General features: G+C 51.6%; 5 protein-coding genes across 5 annotated transcripts; 2 read left to right on the top strand and 3 right to left on the bottom strand.

The window, feature by feature from the left end:
- Nucleotides 1–1,700: 1,700 nt before the first annotated feature.
- Nucleotides 1,701–3,247, bottom strand: BCR38DRAFT_463008 (chaperonin 10-like protein). The gene is made up of 4 exons (XM_040862628.1): nt 2,941–3,247; nt 2,583–2,870; nt 2,024–2,492; nt 1,701–1,971 (listed from the first exon to the last, which is right to left on the bottom strand). Exons 1-4 carry the CDS (start codon nt 3,117–3,119, stop codon nt 1,768–1,770), a joined length of 1,140 nt encoding a protein of 379 aa, XP_040721675.1. The 5' UTR covers nt 3,120–3,247; the 3' UTR covers nt 1,701–1,767.
- A 62-nt stretch (nt 3,248–3,309) lies between these two features.
- Nucleotides 3,310–6,417, top strand: BCR38DRAFT_418858 (transketolase). Its single transcript, XM_040859253.1, has 6 exons — nt 3,310–3,373; nt 3,433–3,914; nt 4,008–4,512; nt 4,591–5,187; nt 5,296–5,482; nt 5,580–6,417. Exons 2-6 carry the CDS (start codon nt 3,736–3,738, stop codon nt 6,260–6,262), a joined length of 2,151 nt encoding a protein of 716 aa, XP_040721674.1. The 5' UTR covers nt 3,310–3,373; nt 3,433–3,735; the 3' UTR covers nt 6,263–6,417.
- On the bottom strand, nt 6,412–9,265 carry BCR38DRAFT_418856 (uncharacterized protein). The gene has a single exon (XM_040859252.1). It carries the CDS (start codon nt 8,898–8,900, stop codon nt 6,552–6,554), a length of 2,349 nt encoding a protein of 782 aa, XP_040721673.1. The 5' UTR covers nt 8,901–9,265; the 3' UTR covers nt 6,412–6,551.
- A 2,120-nt stretch (nt 9,266–11,385) lies between these two features.
- On the top strand, nt 11,386–12,982 carry BCR38DRAFT_329249 (uncharacterized protein; the record flags this gene model as incomplete). Its single annotated transcript, XM_040854864.1, has 3 exons — nt 11,386–11,775; nt 11,832–12,204; nt 12,267–12,982. 3 exons carry the CDS (start codon nt 11,386–11,388, stop codon nt 12,980–12,982), a joined length of 1,479 nt encoding a protein of 492 aa, XP_040721672.1.
- A 292-nt stretch (nt 12,983–13,274) lies between these two features.
- BCR38DRAFT_405087 (uncharacterized protein) lies at nt 13,275–15,978 on the bottom strand (the record flags this gene model as incomplete). Its single annotated transcript, XM_040857926.1, has 7 exons — nt 13,275–13,933; nt 13,992–14,361; nt 14,412–14,984; nt 15,043–15,203; nt 15,339–15,699; nt 15,776–15,802; nt 15,874–15,978. The coding sequence occupies 7 exons, from the start codon at nt 15,976–15,978 to the stop codon at nt 13,275–13,277; spliced, it is 2,256 nt and encodes a 751-aa protein (XP_040721671.1).
- Between the last annotated feature and the right edge of the window lie 2,345 nt (nt 15,979–18,323).

The raw sequence follows: 18,323 nt of genomic DNA, 5'->3' as shown, positions 1-18,323 counted from the left end.
TTCCCCGGGCATCCTTTTCATTCGAAGCGAAGCGGAAGATCGTTCGAGATATCGCTATTCGGACAGATGTTTGTCTGAACGGGGTTCTTTCCACCTCGAACAGACTGTCTCGAGTAGTAGCAGAGGCTTGTACTTCGCAGGTTAGTGCGCAGTCAACGACTCAAAGTACGTGATTCCCACGATGCCATAGAAAGAGACACTCATCAGTGTGAGAAAGGTGATGAAATTTCTCTCACATTCGTCTACATGCAACTTACCTGGTTGGATGCGTGTTCCAAACGTGCCAGCCCATCACCTTCACCATTGATTTCTCTGACGAAGAGTCGAATTTTTCATTGCATGAACAATAGGGTCCAGTTTAAAAAACACAGTGTCTATCGGGTTGAGCCGCCACCAACCTCAATGTGTATCGTTTTGCACAGAGAGATATGTCTTCGCAGTCGAAGGAAGAATGACGGTCGATGCGGGAATGGGACTGGAAAGGATTTCTAGTCAGAGAAACAGCGAGAAGGCAATGTTCGAGGACGAGCAGAACGACTAGATGTACAGTTCCGAAGAAGCTCATGGTAAACTTCCATGAGGATATATATAAATACATATTATCATATACAGTGATATTTACAGGTGTGAGTACCCCTGTGCTAGATATATATCTATACAGCTATAGTTGCCTAGGTTCTAAATGTGTCAGGGTACGGCTAGGCCGAAGGCAATAGTACAGAGTGATGGGGAGTAACGGGCGTCCCTCCTACGTAGCACCGGGTGGTCACTGGCGGTCTCAGGTAGGGGTGCCCACGGTGATGCATTGATCTCTGCTCCTTCCCTATCCTACTTCGAGATGGTCCTTATATAGATAGCTAGGCCGCCGCTTGGACCCGGCATAACAGCAGGGTCGGCGATGCCAAGGATCTTGACTCTCGTCATCCCAAAGCTTCACATAGATTGTAATCATGACTCGGGAGTCTTTTGTCCGAAACACCCCTCCGGCGGCCCACCGGTGTCCTGCATTCAGTGTCCTGACACCCACTGGTGCCTATGGCATTCTGTTCTCTGACAAAATGGGAGCTGTTTAACGGTCCACATGAATCAGTCATTGCGAGGAAGCCGAGTATAGATCGATGAAAAAGTTGCAATAGGTTCCAATAACATGACGTAAGTGATAGGGTTCTGTCGGCAATGGCGTGTGGGAAATAACACCATGCAGCATTGGCTAAGCTAGTTTACTACTACATTGACCTTGTCCACAGAGCTCGCTGAACCCTTTTATGCGCCTTGTGTCTCTACTTTGAAATGAAGGGATCACAAGGCAACCTCCAAAGAGATCGGCGTATTTTGGTGGAAACTGGTAAGCATCAAGTACAGAAACGGCACGATGGTTCATGCATCACATCTCAATCTCTCCCAACAATGTTTCGTTCCTAGCCACGTCCCACCTGCAAAGGTGCTAATACTAATAGAGCATTAGTCGACGATGCGGATGCGAACGATTTTTTGATCTAGATGAAGAACCCACGGGAATCTCAGTCGAAGTAAACGAGACCCAAGGAGCTCAGGAATATGAGCAACCTAGTTCTGGCCAGGACGTCTGTCTTCGCATGTAGCAGGATCGGACCGATAACCCCCATCCCCCAGAATCGACTCGGAAGCTGACAATATTTTCGACCCGCAACCGGAAGTAACACTTCAGGTGCCTCGCTCAACAACAATACGAGGTATGTTTGGAACTGGTAATGGGGGTATTTGCACCATATCTTGAATTCAGATTGTCTAAATTTGAGCATCCACATCATCTACAATCTGAACCTTTATACTCCCATTACTCAAATCCGAACACACATTTAATGCATCCAACGCCTTCTCCAGCGGAAACTCATGCGTGACCAACTTCTTCAAATCCAATATCCCACCACTCAAGCACGCTATCCCTGCTGGCCACGTATCACGATAACGGTTGATGAACCGTAGGTCGATCTGGAAAATGTCAGTCCAACATACCCACGAAAACCAGTCACCTTCCACATACCTCAGCAAGCGAAACGTGCATAAACGGCACGTTATTCATAATATCCCTCCCGACCCCAATAACACAAACCACGCCACCCCTCCTAACCGCAAAGGCCGCCAACACTACACTACTCTCAACTCCCGTACATTCCAATACCGTCTGCGGCGCCTCGTATTCCCCCTCCCCATACAACTTTCTCACCTCCCGAGCATTCTCCTCCGACGATAACTGTCGATCAACTTGGTACGTAACACATTCCGGCACGAAGTCCTTGGCAAATGCTAGACGTTTCGGCTCGAGGTCCGTGATGACGATGGGATGGGCACCAGAAGCCCGCGCGGCGGCCAGGGCAATCAGGCCTATGGGCCCGGCACCACAGATTAAGGCGGGGCGGCCGAGACTGAGACCGCCTGTTTTCACGCCGTGGAGGACGACACTGAGGGGTTCGAGGAGGGCGGCTTCGGCGAAGCTGACGTTTTCGGGGATTCTGCATAGCACAAATCATACATTAAGAATCTCTTCATAAGACGCACAATGTGGAGGGCTAGAACCGGTCATGGGGTGTGCAAAAACGTACTTGTAAAGCCACTTCGCAGGATGCACCTTGTACCGTTGCAAAGTCCCATGATAGGGGTACACACCCGCGAACTTCACGTCATCGCAGAGATTGTACCGCCCCTCCCGGCAGAGGAAGCACCTCTCGCAGGGCACGCCGGGCTCAACGGCGACCCGGTCACCCACTCTGAGCGTGGTTACGCCCTCGCCGCATTTTAGGACCACGCCTGCAGCTTCGTGGCCGAGGATGCAGTCGCCTTCTACTACCAGCGAACCTATCCGTCCTGTTTTCCAGAAGTGGATATCGGACCTGAATAGATGGAAGACTTGTCAGTGAGTTCTCGGGATAAGTAGTTTTGGAAATGGTATGGATGACCTACCCGCACACACCGGTCGCTTTGATGTGTAATAGCACATCTCCCGGGCCTGGTTCCTGCACAGGCGCTTCCACCATCTTGATCTGGTGGTCGGCCGTCACCTGCAACGACGGGTTCGGGTGCGAGGTCTGGACATGTTCAGTTGCGTTCACGGGCTTGGTCGCGTCGGGGAGGGTAGCCATTTCGAGTTTCGGGGAAGATTACGTCTAAGGATGCCAGGCGTATTAGGTATAGCGCGACCGGTCAAGAGGTTCGAAGTCGGAATACGCTGAAGTATCATACAAGAATTCAAATTCACGCGATGCGCAACGAATCATCCAAGGAGGCAAGACTGCGCCGTCAAGGACATTCTTGAATAATTTGTTACGGTGCGCTCCCTACCTTCCCTCATTCCCTCGTTCAACCTAAATGGGTAGGCTGTACCACCTCGACCACGCCGGCGAGAGTTCAGTGTTACGGTTTGCCTATTTGGGACAATATATAAAGTGTCACTCACTATTGGTCCTGCACGTTGAGGTAGTCCCTGCATTTCCCCGCAACCTCAAGCTCCTCCACATCTCAATCCGGAGCTAGCGCTTGGGATGACTATTCCGAGATGTCTCGGTCGGGTTCGCTCAGAGAGGATCACGCTGGTAAACTTAAAGGGTATAGAATGCTGATGTGGTCCTTCTCATAGTCGGAAATTGCTTGGTGACTTTCACTTTAAATTGAGCTGCATTTCTGCTTGTCGGACTGATCATTTCTCGGCTTTCACTCTTTTCCCAAGTCCCACTAAAGAGACTGACGAAATCAGTCAATATGGCACCTGGAGCTCTCATCGACTCAAAAACCCCATCGGGCCTACCAATCTCTCCAAAAAATGTCGTCAGTGCCCGAGAACTGGTTGAAGCAGAGAAGGACTCGCACGATATAGTCCTCAAGACCTTTCGTCTCCTAATCGCAGACCTATGTCAGCAATTCAAAGGCGGGCATCCGGGGTGAGCTGCCTCCTCTCGGGCCCCAAAAGAAGGAAAAGAAAAAAAAATAGAGACCAAAACCCCTCGCTGTTTCATCACTAACGGTGAATGCAGAGGATCTATCGGCATGGCCGCCATTGGCGTCGCCCTATGGAAATACACGATGCGCTACGCCCCGCATACGCCCAGCTACTTCAACCGTGATCGCTTCGTCCTCTCTAACGGGCACACCTGCCTCTTCCAATACACCTTCCTGCACCTAGCCGGGTACCGCGCCATGACGTTCGACCAGCTGAAATCGTACCACTCATCTCGCTGGGACGCCCTATGCCCAGGCCACCCGGAAATCGAGCATGAGGGGATCGAAGTCACCACGGGACCTCTGGGACAGGGGATCGCCAACGCGGTGGGACTGGCCATGGCGACAAAACATCTTGCTGCGAGCTTCAATCGGCCTGGGTTTGAGGTCGTGGGGAATCAAACTTGGTGTATGATTGGAGATGCGTGTTTGCAGGAGGGAGTGGGGATGGAGGCTATTTCGCTGGCGGGGCATTTTGGGCTGGGGAATCTGACCGTGATTTATGATAATAACCAGATTACATGTGATGGGTCCGTTGATGTGAGTCTTTCTTGTCGTTTCGTTTTTCGCCTGTGGAGGGAGACTGGGTGTATGAGTAAGACTGACTAAGAACCACAGTTGACAAACACAGAAAACGTAAACGCCAAAATGTCCGCGTGCGGCTGGAACGTAGTCGACATCGCAAACGGATGCTTCGACATCGCTGGCCTAGTCAACGCCCTCGAGGCGTCCAGGAACTCAGACAAGCCGACGTTTATCAACGTCCGAACCGTCATCGGAATCGGCAGTAAAGTCGAAGGAACAGCCGTAGCCCACGGCGTCGCCTTCGGTGCAGAGGACGTGGCCACCATGAAGAAATCGAATGGATTCAATCCCGAAGAACACTTCGTCGTCGGGCAGGAGACACGGGATTTCTTCGCTGGACTCCCGAGCAGAGGCGAAATGTACGTGGAAGCGTGGGAGCAGCTGGTGGACGACTATGAGAAAGAGTACCCTGAGCTAGGGGCCAAGTTCCGCAGTAGGATGAAGGGCGAGCTGAAAGGGTGGGAGGAGTTGATCCCCAAGTCGTTCCCCGAGAAACCGACTGCGACTCGGGCTTCGTCTGGCTTAGTTTTCAACCCCATTGCCAAGGAACTGGATAGTTTCATGGTTGGGACGGCGGATTTGTCGCCGTCTGTGAATATGAGTTGGCCGGGCATGGTGGATTTCCAGCATGTAAGTGTTGAGCCGCAGAACCTCTCACCGGTCACGGACGTCATGTACAACGTACCGGTTTCTTGCGAAAGGTGGGAGGAGCATGTGAACTAACGTTGCTGAATATAGCCAGATCGTCGTCCCTCCTGCGGCATCAACGGCAACTACGGCGGCCGCTACATCCACTATGGTGTCCGCGAACACGCCATGTGCGCTGTCGCCAATGGCCTCGCCGCCTTCTCGCCAGGCACGATCGTCCCCGTGACATCCTCGTTCTTCATGTTTTACCTATATGCCGCACCAGCCGTACGGATGGGTAAGCCAGCCATTTCCCTTCCCTCTTTCCGGTCCAACCTCCGTCATCACCATCAGATCACAATCCTGTGCTTAGTGTGGTCTGCTAACCCGCAAAGGGGCCCTCCAAAACCTCCAAGTCCTCCACGCCGCAACCCACGACAGCATCGGCATGGGCGAAGACGGCCCCACCCACCAACCCATCGAACTATCCACCCTCTACCGTTCCATGCCGAACCTGCTGTATATCCGCCCCGGCGACAGCGAAGAAACGGCGGGTGCCTGGACCGCCGCCATCTCCGCGCGCAACACGCCGAGTATAATCTCCACCTCCCGGCATACCCTCCCGCAACTCCCCTCTACATCCCGCCAGGGAGTCCTCAAAGGTGCCTATGTTCTACAGGAAAACGAAGCCGCCACCTTGACATTAATCGGCGTCGGGGCGGAATTATCGCACGCTGTTGGAGTAGCTAAGAGATTAAAGGAGGAAAAAGGGCTTGAAGCTAGGGTGGTCAGTTTCCCGTGCCAGCGGCTGTTCGAGAGACAGGCAGTGGAGTATAAGAGAGATGTATTGAGACGGCATCGGATGCCGGCGGTGGTGTTGGAGCCGTATGCGCCGAACGGATGGGAGAGGTATGCCGATGCGGCCTGTTGCGTGACGAGGTTCGGACACAGCCTGCCGGGGCCCGAGGCGTATAAGTATTTTGGATTTGATGTTGAGTCGTTAACGGCGAAGGTTTTGGGGTACTTGAACAGGGTTGAAAGGGATGAGATGTTGAGGAGGGAATTTGTTGAGCTGTGAGTGAGTGAGGTTGTGTGTTGTATGCAAAGACAAGTGTGGTAAATACGGGTTCGTTCTGTGGCGTCAATAGGAAGAATTCATTCTCTGATATTTAGTCGAATAAGCATGCACCTGGGAGATGAACAAAAACATCAGGTATTTAACGAAAGAATCGGACCAATGGCCATCATGTCATTACTGTCGTAAGCTATCTCTCCAAATATTAATCGTCGAAATCCGTGAGGCGTATCTGCTGAAGGGGTATCTAGTGTGTAACAGGGGCAACTACAATACTTGTTTGTGTCAAGCATTACTCGGCCGTGACCGCCTCTGCCTCCAGCTTAGTTTCCACTGCAGGCGCTGCCGTCTTCGAAGACTCTAGCTCCGACGTCAGCGACTTGATCTTGGCCTCCGCCGCCTCCAACTTCGATTTAGAAGCCTCGACCTCGGCGATGGAAGCATCGGCCTTCTTGGCTGCGTCTTCCTTTGCGGACTCAAGTGCTGCTTCTAGTGCGGAGATCTTGGTGGCAGACTCCTCCAAGGCAGATTCGTGCTTAGACTCGAGCGCCTTGACCTTCTCGGCTTCTTCCTTGGCCGCCGTCAACTGAGACTCAAGTTCAGAGATTTTGGAGGCGTGTCCTTCCGAGGCACTCTTTGTCTCGCCGTGGGTCGCCTTCTCGGCCTCTAGTGCAGTCTGAGTCTCGGTGTGGGCAGACTTTTCAGTCTCCAAAGAAGAAGTCAAGCTGGCAATCTCGTCGGTCTTGGAATCAAGTTCGGATTGGACATTTTCCAGAGTAGCAGCCTTCTCGCCGTGGGCAGTCTTTTCAGCCTTCAACGCCGAAGTCAAGCTGTCAATCTCTTCGGTCAATAACTCGGTCTTCTTGGTTTCCTCGGCCAACTGAGCCTCTAATTCCGAGATCTTAGAGGAAGAACCTTCAGATGTGGCCTTGATCTCGGAAATTTCCGTCTCCAGGTCCTTGATCTTGTTGGCAGCATCGCCCTCGGCGGCAGCGACCTTCTTCTCCACTTCTTCCTTGACCGTGGCCAGTTGAGACTCGAGGTCCTTGATCTTGTCCGCAGCATTGCTCTCCGCAGCAGCAGCCTTCTGCTCAGCCTCTTCCTTTGCCGCTTTCAATTCGGCGACCTGAGCTTCAAACTCGGAGATCTTGTTGGCAGAACCTTCCGAGGCAGTCTTGGTGTCGGTGTGGGCGGCCTTTTCGGCCTCCAACGCGGAAGTCAGGTCGTTAACTTCGGCCTGAACCTTATCGAGAGCGGCAATCTTCTCGGCAAGCTCGGCCTCGGCCTCCTTCAACTTGGTACTCAACTCCTCGACTTCGTTGGTTTTGCTCTCGAGTTGAGCCTGAATCTCACCAGACGCGGTGGATGAGGATTCCTTCTCGGCTTGGTATGCCTTCTCTAGGTTCTCGGAGTTCGCCCGCACGGTGGCCAGCTCCTCCTCCAAACTCGAAACCTGCGACTTCAGGGCGGCAGCAGAGGATTGAGCCTCCTCCAGAGACTTAGATGCCTGGGCTGCGGATTCGGCAGAAGACGCCTTCTCCGCTTGGTAGGCCTTCTCAAGATCCTCGGCGTTCGCCTTGACGGAAGCAATCTCTGCCTCCAGACTCGTGATCTGTGATTGGAGAGCGGCGGCAGTAGATTGAGCTTCCTCTAGTGCCTTGTTGGCCTGTGCAGTGGACTCGGAACCCGAGCTGGAGGCGGCTTCGACTTCCTTCTTTGCGTTCTCGAGCTCAGTTGCCAGGCTCTTGATCTGCTCCTCGAGCTTAGAGCTGGTAGCGGCAGCTTCCTCTTGCAGACGCAAGTGCTCGGCATTGAGGGTGTCGTGTTTCTTTGCGTGCTCATCGGCCTCCGCCTTAGCAGCATCGACATCGTTCTTTGCATTTTGGGCTTCCAATGTGAGAGTCTTGATCTGGTCGTCCAGCTTGGCACTAGTGGCGCCAAGTTCCTCTTGCAGACGGGTGTTTTCAGCGTTAAGGCTATCATGCCTCTTCGCGTGCTCCGCCGCCGTTTCCTGGGCAGCAGACAGGTCGGACTGAACATTGGAAAGCTCGGTGGTGATGGAAGCAATCTTGGATTCAAGCTCAGCCTTGAGGGACTCATTGGTGGCCGAAGCTTCTTGTGCCGCCTTCAGCGACTCGGTGGTGGCCGATGCATCCTGTGCAGCCTTTGCGTTGGCGGCTTCGAGGGACGCAATTCTGCTCTCCAGCTCGGCCTTGAGAGAATCCTTCTCGGCATTTGCCTTGGCCAGCTCGGCCTTGAGGGATTCCTTGGTGGAATGTGCCTCTTCAACGGCCTTCGCATTAGCGGCGATCTGGACCTTGAGGCCAGAGATTTCGCTCTCGGCGGTCTGGTGCTTCGCGGTAGCTTCGGCCAGCTCGGCCTTCAGCTGCTCGACTTGGACATCAGTGGATAACTCGAGGCTCTCGATCTTGGCCTGCAGCTGCTTCTCGGCCTCCTCTTTTGCCTGTTGTGCAAATGCAATCTTTTGCTCAAGTGTATTCTTCTCCTTGGATAAGGAGGTCTGGGTGTTCTTAGCAGTCTCGAGCTCCTCCTCGAGGGCTTCGACCTTGTTCTGGAGCTCGTCGACCTCAGCCTGTTCGGGCTGGGCCGGGCTGGTGCTGCTGAAGAATCCCCAAACCATTTTCTTGTATTGGTCGAGTCGAAAAATGGATCAGACACGGCGAGATTGCTTCTTGATAGGAGTAAGAGGCGGTGACGACTTGATAAAGTCGGTGCGAGGCAGCACGTTGGATAGGTTCACTTGGTGGAGTTGTTGCGGAGGGAATCTTTGGTCTTGGTGGACGTTCTGCAAAATTAATGTTGTGATTAGGCGTCAACAGTTTCACGCTACCGGCGAATGGAATGATGCGTTGTTATCGAGCTACTCACAAGCGACTCAAGCGTTCTGGGGTTTTACTGGTCTTGGTCAATTCGGAGGGTCACCTGCATTGATTTGCCAAAAATTGTACAAAGTCTGGTACGTGCTAGTAGATTGCAAAGATACACATGTGCGCTGTGCGAAGCAGTTTACCGCTTGAACCGAGTGAAAAAATTTAGGGCAAAAGATTTAAATACCCTGCACAACCCCTGTAAAGATCTATTTACCCTGCAATTTTTCTGCCGCTTTTCTCTCCACATTTCCGCCCTGCTTTCTGACTTCATGCCTCTGGAATTAGCATACGACTACTATTCCTCAGCTCAACATGACGTCGCTACCCCTATTATCTATTACTATTGATGGACAAGAGTTCCTTGACCTTGATACTCTATCGCTTGCCCTCGACAACTGGGCTGTAAAGGAGAAATTCTCTTATCGGGTTGAGCGGCGAGATAAGATCCGTGGCTCCTGGGTGTGTGCCTCTGCGTTAAGCGGCTGTTTATGGCGCTGCCGAGCAATCTATTCCCCTAGTGAGGATATCTGGCAGATTCATATTCTAGCTACAGGGGCGTGGTGCTGTCATCATATTAAGGAGAATTTCACGGGAAAGTTCGGGAGAGGGCTTGCCTCTTTATTTTGGACTATCGCCCGAGCACCAACTCTAGCCCAATACGAGGCAGCTTTAGAGAAGCTTCGACAACAAAAGCCCGAAGCTGCGGCATATCTAGAGGCGGCAAACCCTTCGCTTTGGGCCGAGGCGCTATTCTCTGGGCGTCGATATGGCCACGATACAAGTAATATCGTCGAGTCGCAAAACGGAGTATTAAAGCTTGATCGGGAACTTCCAATTATTGCTCTCCTCGACTCAATATGGCACCGGGTTATGTAGAAGAGGGCAGCTCGGCTTCAATCTGCTTTACGGTTGATAGAGGCAGGGAAGACAGCTACCCCATTCGTTGAAGGGAAATTACGAGAAGGGAGGCAATGGGCGTCTAGTAATCGTGCTCAGTTTTCGTCACCAACGGAAGCAAGAGTAGTACAGCCTGACGGCCTTATTTGCATTGTAAATTTGAGAGCAGGGACATGTTTATGCCGTCGGTATCAAAGGAATGGAATCCCTTGCGGGCATGCCATTACCGTAATACTAGCAGGAGGGGACGGTATAACCCCTTATCTACTAGAATCTCTCTCCGACAGTTTGGGCTGCCACGTATAGTAGCCCGATGCCAGCTATCAACGTCTCTGAGCTCAAGCTCAAGCCAGAGGACCCTTGTAACCCTCCAATTACTAGAGTACCTCGAGGACGCCCTGTCAAAGAGAGGATTCGAAAGGGGGATTCTCGCCGCCCTCCACAGAGCTCACAATCGCTATGCTCTAGTTGTGGTGAGACTGGACATAATATGAGAAGGTGCCGACGCCCCCATGGATAGCTTGATAGGCCCGATCGGTGGGTCTGATGGATTGGGAAGGCGGTGGGAGGTCTGGGAAATTGCAGGGTAAATAGATCTTTACAGGGGCTATGCAGGGTATTTAAATCTTTTGCCCAAAAATTTACTATCCTAGGATATTGACGACTTCACATGAAGAACTGCTGCTGCACAACAACCAAAAGAAGGCAGTGGAGCTTCGCCAAAGCGGTTAGTGGACCCATTGATCTTGAGCATGATAGGCTCCAGTTACTACGCAGTAGAGCAATCACAGGAAGGCACGACCCATGTTGCTTCACCGCTCTGCCCATGGGTGCTTTTATTGGAACTTTGAATGCCAGCCCCTCCTTCAAAAGTGGCAGAAGACGGCTGAAAGTAGAAGGCACAGCTGCAAGATACAAAAAAGCCTCGGCGGAGCAATGGCGGCGATCTTGCTGTTTATAACTTGCCTATCTGCATGTGCTTTGCTGCCCATTCAGCCATTCTCAAATCAAAGAGACCTGGTCCCTGACAATAGAGAAACATGTTTTTGACTTAAAGGACCCGGTTATCCGGTACCTCAACGGTTGCAGGAGAGCCTAGTCTAGGCGCCAACTCAGCCGAGCCTGGAGGGGATGCACTCCACTTACTCCAACCTGCCCCTCGTCGGGGAACTGCTTTGATTTGCCCGATGTATCAGCCACATTCGAGATGACATCGGGATATTCAGATCTCGAGCGGTTTCCCACCGACTCGACGTGTCATTTCATGGGTGCAGATATGTCTTTACGATGCTAACGGAGTCCGACGATACCAACACGCTATTCCGCCTCCGCAACAATATGAACTTTGTGCCTTCGGACCCCGACCCCACGCCGGGATCAGCCGAGCATGGGTTCTCCCCATTCTTCAGCACGTCCGATTTGACTGCCGCGACTCCCTCGGGGGTCTCACCAAATGTCTCTTCACCCTCGATGACCTCGAGACCAGACGAGTTCATGTTGAGTCAGGACTACCTGTCGTACCGGGAGGAACTTCGATCGTTGATCTTCCATACCGCCCAGAGCGCTGCGCCTACCCGGCAGGGAAGTCCTGCCGGCGCTGATGAAGTGAAACTCACCCATGAACTTCACAATGGTCATCTTCAGAGTCATCGGGATACTGCAAGGATCTTGTCAATAGGGAAGCGGGTCTTTTATCTCCGGAACTATGTTGAGCAAGTTGCTTCATGGGTACGATGCTCTGTCCTACCGTGTCCGACGCTAGTCCATGTTGACATCTAAAGCAGCTCGATATGTTTGACGGTGACCGTGTCTTTGGGATGCAAATCCCTTCTCTAGCGCAGACATCTCCCCCATTGCTGTATGCCATCCTGGCCTTGTCTGCAAGGCAGATCGAATGCAAAGAGAAGCGGAAGAACTCGTTCGACAGTCTCGAGCTTTATCAAGAAGCCATCCGACTTCTTGCTCCTCTACTTGTTGACCGTGATGTCAAGATCATTCCTATTTGTGTCATTCTCTGTTGCTTGGAAATGATGTCTGCCAGTGCCCAAGACTGGCGAAGACACTTGGAAGGCTGTGCAGCGCTGTTCAGTACCTTTGGAGTGCATGGATTCAGTGGTGGCATGCTCCAAGCTGTGTTTTGGTGCTATGCAAGAATGGGTATGGTCCTAGTGCTTGTTGGGCCTGGTGTCACCAACGAAAGGACTGATGCTTGTGTCTAGATCTGTGTGGTGCCTTGATATCCGATGGCACCCAATGCACACTCTTTCAACCCTCCAGGTGGTTACCTGCTGGTACCGAGGCCCATGAAGCCCGGTCTCTGTTCAGAGCCTCCCAGAACCCGGATATGCACGCCAACTATTCCGTATGGCTTTGCGCCAAAACATGTAAGCTCATATCCGACCGGACCCGATATAATGAGCTCGCAGAGCAGAATGGGTGCACCGAGGAAGTATTTACCAACCGTTGGCTTGCTTTGTGGGACGAGTTGCAAGTCTGGCTCGGCACTCGACCGCGGGAACTCCATCCAGTCAAGACGGCCGAGACCAAACCGTTCCCGCAGATACTCTACGTTCACTGGGCAGCCATCTCGTCAAACCAACTCCATCACACGGCATGCATTCTCATGCTAGACTCTATGCCGAAGCCACTGAAGTTGACCATGAACCTCGGCATGGCTGGGTCCACCTTATGGCATGCGAAATGGGTTTGTGGCATTTCCCTCAGCAACCCGCACCAAGGGTGTATCAACAATGCCATACAACCTCTTTGGCTCGCAGGGAGACTTTTGAGCCACAGATCGGAGCATGAAATCATTATCAAGCTCCTCCGGAGCATCGAGTCGACCACTGGATGGGGCTCTTGCTGGAGAATACCGGACCTGGAGTCTGCTTGGGGTTACAAAGTCAGGAAGTCCGGGTCTAACGCTGCCTCTTGAAAGACCTGAAGCAACGAAGTGAGGCTTTCTCCTCTTACGCGGTCGAAAGTGACCTGTAACGACACATCGCCTGAGCACACATTTCGCCACCCAATGGTAGCGACACAGCACATTTGGGTTGACTAACACTGCCACGTCAAGCTCTGACTGTGGAAGATATGCCAACCAATCTTGTTGCGCAAAAAAGCCGGCATGGGCTTCGCGAGTATCATGCGCATTTTATGCTTCAATCGCGCTTGTCAGATGGGTATCATCTCGATGGCACGCGCAACTATTTGACGCACCGGCAGGATCAAATGCCCCATTCGGCGTGAAGGAGAATCCTGGCTGTACTGACGTCGAATCCTGTCAATCTCCCGATCCTATCAAGTCCTGACAAAACAGCGCTGTGTTGCGCTTCATGGGTCATGACCTTGGACGCGACAACAAGCGAAGCCACGAGGCTTGTGTCCCAGCACTCTCGGGCATCATTATTCAGGGCTATGCCGCAAATACGCCTCGCGTGCCACAAGGGCGACATGGTGAAAGATCGGTTTCGACGCGGTATCGCAGCTGTTCGCGGTTTGTGCCGAAGGAGAAGAAACATCGCAGTATGGTATAGCTGGTTTCCAAAGACCCCTGCTCCACTCGTAAACAGAATACTGGGAAATCCATCGTCGGCATCGTCGAATTCAGCCATGGACATGAACTCCTGCGGTCGTCCGCTATACCACGAATTCAGCTCCTCCACCAGTGATGTCCATGTGCTGATCACATCCCCATCCGAACCCTGGCGATATGCAGCTTCGCCCCAGCAAAAGTTGATCGCACGGACGCATAACGCCAGTGGCATATAGGCACAGCGCAAAACCGTGCAGGCATGCTGAGAGCGATGCCATGGCATGGTGAAATCTTCAGGCGGTCGCGGCGCCCTTGGTAGTGGCGTTTCGCGGATTAGAGCATCGCCCAGATCTGGTGGTTCTTAGTTTCTCTTCTCTTCTCATTGCTGTGAACCGTTAGGACAACGTACCTATTCTCAACAGAAGGAGATCGGCGGCTGTCGCCAGGGGCGAAGAAATTCTTGCTATATGAACCTCATTCACGAGATCAAGCGCCTCGAGGTATTCGCGGCACTCGCTTGATGTTTCGACACCACTGAACTGCTGTCGTGCCCTCTCAAGGCTAGCGCAAATGAGAGCTTCTTCCGCGTTGTTTGGGCGAATTTTGGTACACTGTTCGGACCGAGCCGCATTTACCAACACGGACATATTATTCGTTCTTGGAGATGCCTGGAGCGACGACGCTGCTAAGCGCAGCAAAGCATGGTACATAGGCTTCGACTCAGTAGCACCACAAGACACTGATACTCCAAAGGATTGCTCAAGGTCGCAGATATCAAGCTGTCATTATGTCAGACGTAGCAGTGCGCATACCTACAAGATACACGTACCCAAGGTGCCACCTCATACCGATAATGTTTAAATAACGCAAAGCTTGCTTCGTCGGATATTTCTTCCTCCGTTGACATTTTTTCAACTGGTTCTTCCAAGGTCTGTGTCGTCTGTTCCTCATGGCGTATTTCTCCATCTTCGTTAACAAATTCTGGATGGCTGGGGTCGTTATCCGGAATGCTTTCTCGTGGTTTCCGTTGAGCATTCCTATCTATGAAGACTGCAGCATGTTCGTTTCCGAGCGACATGAGCACATCGAGCGCAATCTGATCCCGGGCTGGCTCGCTTGGGTGCCCAAGAATGTGTGGTGGCCATCCGCCAGCCGGCGTTGCGGGTTGGCGTTCTCCAGGGGTATTCGGCCTCAGACCTTGGTTGACTTCAGCGTGTTGGAGCGTTTCTGTATATGCATGGCTTGAAGCGCCATCACCAAGGGCCGCGTTGTATTCCACAGAACTATCACCTTGCGACGGCGTGGGCTTTTTCGCATGGCCCTGATGCGAAGGCTCTCCGGTGGGGGCTCCTCCGGTGGGGACTCCCTGTAGCGGTGAAATAACAGGAACTTCATCGACGAACTAGAAATCGATATTTGAGTACATTTTTTCATTTTTTCAATCAAATTGTGCTGCTTACTTGTACTTTTCGATATCCCGAACTAGACACCGACTCCCGGGCAGGCGACTCGGGCATCTCCACCGTGAAGGCATTCTTTTGTAAAAAGGACAACCGGGTGCCGTACTGGCATTCGAAGCCACCGGCTATGCAGCGTTGACAGCGTGGTTTGCTCTCATCGCCTACAAAGTCGATTAGATTAGCCAGGCGTCTCAACAACCTAAATTCAAGACAGTTCGGTCTCCCCTAGGTCGGCCCCAGGTCGGCCCCAGGTCGGCCTCAGGTCGAAGACCCAAAAGACGGACATGGATACACACATTTCCGCCGGCGAACCCGGCACTTCAAACATCCCGTCCGGACCCTCTTCGCCGGCGGTGCCATGCTATGTTGCGACTTTGCGCGGTTAGTCAGTGTAAGTCGGGTTGAGGATTCAAGCAGGTGGACTCGGACGACCTGGGAAAGCTGAAGCGACGGGAAAATGCGGTCTCGGCCTCGTGCCGTAGCCGAGGTTTCAGTGGGATTTCTGGTTCCCCGCATGCCAGGGGACTGCAGAGGTGTGGGGGAGAGATTTGGCATCGGGTGGATGGCCAAGAATGGTAAGTATAAGCGCCAGTTTGGTGGGGCTTCATTTGGCATTTGGGGACTTGAACGTCGGGCAAGGACCGGTCGACCAGTTGTCTAAGACAGAATCACGAATATGTGTATACATCACATCGCTACGCTAGGTGGACAGTCGTGGTGAAATGATACATACATCAAGGATGGTGCGTACGAGGCTCAGCTGGAGTTGCTCAGAAGTTGGAGAAGAACATCCGGAATAGGAAGGACTAAGCACTGAACCGCCATACCCACACAGCAGATGTACAACCTCGACGATCCTATGAGGATTGACGGGTTGGCCTCGGAATGCACTTGGAAGCGAGTCAGAAAATTTTTCGAACTCAAATGTGCGGCCATTGCGAGTTTTGTGTCATACTATTGTAGGCCTTTCGGTGCAGAATCGTAGGGAAAAGAACCTACCATTGAAGTACAGCGTGTGATAGAACTGGGACTTATCCTATAATTTTCGAAGTGGTTGTGTGTGGTTATAGTGATCAATATTCAATATGCAAGCTTTATCCCTTTGATTAATGTTAAGTTTAGATACAATGGCCATGGTACCCATCTGCCGATGCCTACAAATATCACCTACCGAAGGACTACTATTAATCCTTTTGATTTATGTTGGAATGAAAACCTACCTTCCGTGGCTGAGAAGTATCGTAATACAAATATTGGCCGCCTAGCTTATTGCCAGAATGTTCCTCAAATTTTTATAAACTCTTCCTCTTATCACATCACAAAGAGTTTGCCTTACAATTCCCAAATTTCTAGAACTGTTCCGATAAACATAGGAAAGGAATAAGAGACCCTATGTAAAGGACAAAGTACGTGTTAAGCCATCGATAGTACATTTAATCATATAGTACCAACGTTGCGAAGCCCCTTGTTGATACATGCTGTATATTCAAAAGTCTTGAGCATGAAGAGCTGTCATAATAATGTTGTCGTTCATGGTTGCAGTTGGTTCGCCACTTTAGCTGCATTCTCTTGGTATGTAGAAGTATGGCTTAACTCGCTATCCGTGATATCTATATTTGTTTTGTTGATTCTCGTGCATTTTATTTTTATGTTTGATGATTTACACAAAGCTTTGTTGGTGGTGAAACGGATTTAGTCACCTGAGTTTGACGATTTCTCATCATTGGTGAGGGTTGTCGCTATGGTTCCTTTTTATTGAACATTTGCCTCGCAACCTCAGGCAGTTCTTATCAGAGGATGCCTGGAAGTATAGGAATCTTCTGTGTAGTAATTACGGTGCTCCTAGATACCTGGACCACTTTCGGGCAATAAACGAAACGGGTAGCTTTCCACTTCTAACATGAAATCCTGAGTACATAAATCCAGTCAAAGACACCTATTGACTTTCGTCATCAAGAAATATTACTTATCTAGACCTGAGTTACCGGTTATCCTAAACAGCGCGTTTACAGATGCCGTTTCCGGCTGACAGACTTTTAGGACGAGCTCGGTTGTAAGCAAACGGCGACAGCAGAGGAGATCCAAGCGGTTCTATCAGGCTAAATCCTAGACCCATCATCCATAAAGAACCTGTATGACTAAGCAAGAGCCTCAATCGAGCATGTCATTCTTCCTCATCAACTACGTTCGTTGTCGCATGGATATCATCCACCAACAGTCTGAGATCCAGCAGGTACATGAGGTTCTCTAGAACCCCAAGCAACGCGAGAAGTACAATGAAACGAGAGCTTCCTCTGCCGGACCTCACTGCAACTCAACGCAATTTCCATCCACGACGGCGGCCGGCGACAAGCCTCGTGATGACTTGGACTTAGTAGTGGAAATTTAGTCAATACTTGACTTGAAGTGTGCCTAAGCAGACTTACAACTCAGGATAGTGGTGTTTCCTGAACGTGTTTTCTGAGTTCATTATAAGTCAACAATGTCCCTCAACACTACGCAAAGCTCTCACTATCCCCTACCACAGGCTCACCCTCCTCCCGGCAACCACATCAGCAGTAACCGACCTACTACTTGGCCACCACGTTCTCCCTCTTCATCCCAGCTTCTGCCTGCAATTCTCGTAGCGCGGTCTCGATCGCCATCTCGGTGCGCGATTTGGGTTTGTCTATGACAGCGCTGGGCCGGCTGAGGTTATTGAGGGAGGCGAGAAGGAGTCCGGCGGCGAGGTAGCCCGTGGCGTCATGGAGGGGGCCGATGGACTGGGCTTCCTGTATTGACTGCAACGTTCGTATTTATAAGTTCTTTCCACCAAAGGTGAGACAAGGCGACTTGGTTACTGAATGAGCGGTAGATTGAATGAAGTCTTAACTGGGGGAGGCGTGAACCCTCTGGGCGGAATCTCGTTTGGCGGGAAACCGCTATTGACATTTACTCCCTGAAGAGTGCTGGGTTAAAACTGTATTGGGCCATATGTGAAGGGGTAGTGAGTGGCGTAGCGAATTATCCGCCGTAGTTGGTCAGGACACAGGGCTGACCGTACTGCCCTGGGGAATCAAACTTTGGTTATATTCTTACGAAGGACTTGGGCCAGGAGTCTTGTAGGGATCAGGGCTAAAAGATGGATTCATTCTCCCATCATATGGCTGGCCCAGATTCTCCAGACCCGGGTGCACCACCTGCTCATCCCGGGCGTCTGCAGGATCAACTTCACGTTTTGGGGGGCTTATTCCATTTGCGACTGTTCAGGGACAGGAAAACGGTATCCGATCTCGATACGC

The sequence above is a fragment of the Pseudomassariella vexata genome (genome assembly GCF_002105095.1).
Source record: "Pseudomassariella vexata strain CBS 129021 chromosome Unknown BCR38scaffold_1, whole genome shotgun sequence".
In the NCBI taxonomy this organism is placed as follows: Eukaryota; Fungi; Ascomycota; class Sordariomycetes; order Amphisphaeriales; family Pseudomassariaceae; genus Pseudomassariella; species Pseudomassariella vexata.
The sequence above is the reverse complement of the archived record's forward strand: the minus strand, read 5'-3'. Positions and strand labels throughout refer to the sequence as shown.

Bases quoted from the DNA above. Each gene is read 5' to 3' on its own strand.
- BCR38DRAFT_463008 (XM_040862628.1), bottom strand. From the start codon at position 3,119: ATGGCTACCCTCCCCGACGCGACCAAGCCCGTGAACGCAACTGAACAT. The intron at 2,493-2,582 runs GTACGTTTTTGC...TGTGCTATGCAG, and splicing joins CCTGCGAAGTGGCTTTACAA to AATCCCCGAAAACGTCAGCT. The intron at 1,972-2,023 runs GTATGTGGAAGG...GACATTTTCCAG, and splicing joins TGCACGTTTCGCTTGCTGAG to ATCGACCTACGGTTCATCAA.
- BCR38DRAFT_418858 (XM_040859253.1), top strand. From the start codon at position 3,736: ATGGCACCTGGAGCTCTCATCGACTCAAAAACCCCATCGGGCCTACCA. The intron at 3,915-4,007 runs GTGAGCTGCCTC...CGGTGAATGCAG, and splicing joins TTCAAAGGCGGGCATCCGGG to AGGATCTATCGGCATGGCCG. The intron at 5,483-5,579 runs GTAAGCCAGCCA...TAACCCGCAAAG, and splicing joins CGCACCAGCCGTACGGATGG to GGGCCCTCCAAAACCTCCAA.
- BCR38DRAFT_418856 (XM_040859252.1), bottom strand. From the start codon at position 8,900: ATGGTTTGGGGATTCTTCAGCAGCACCAGCCCGGCCCAGCCCGAACAG.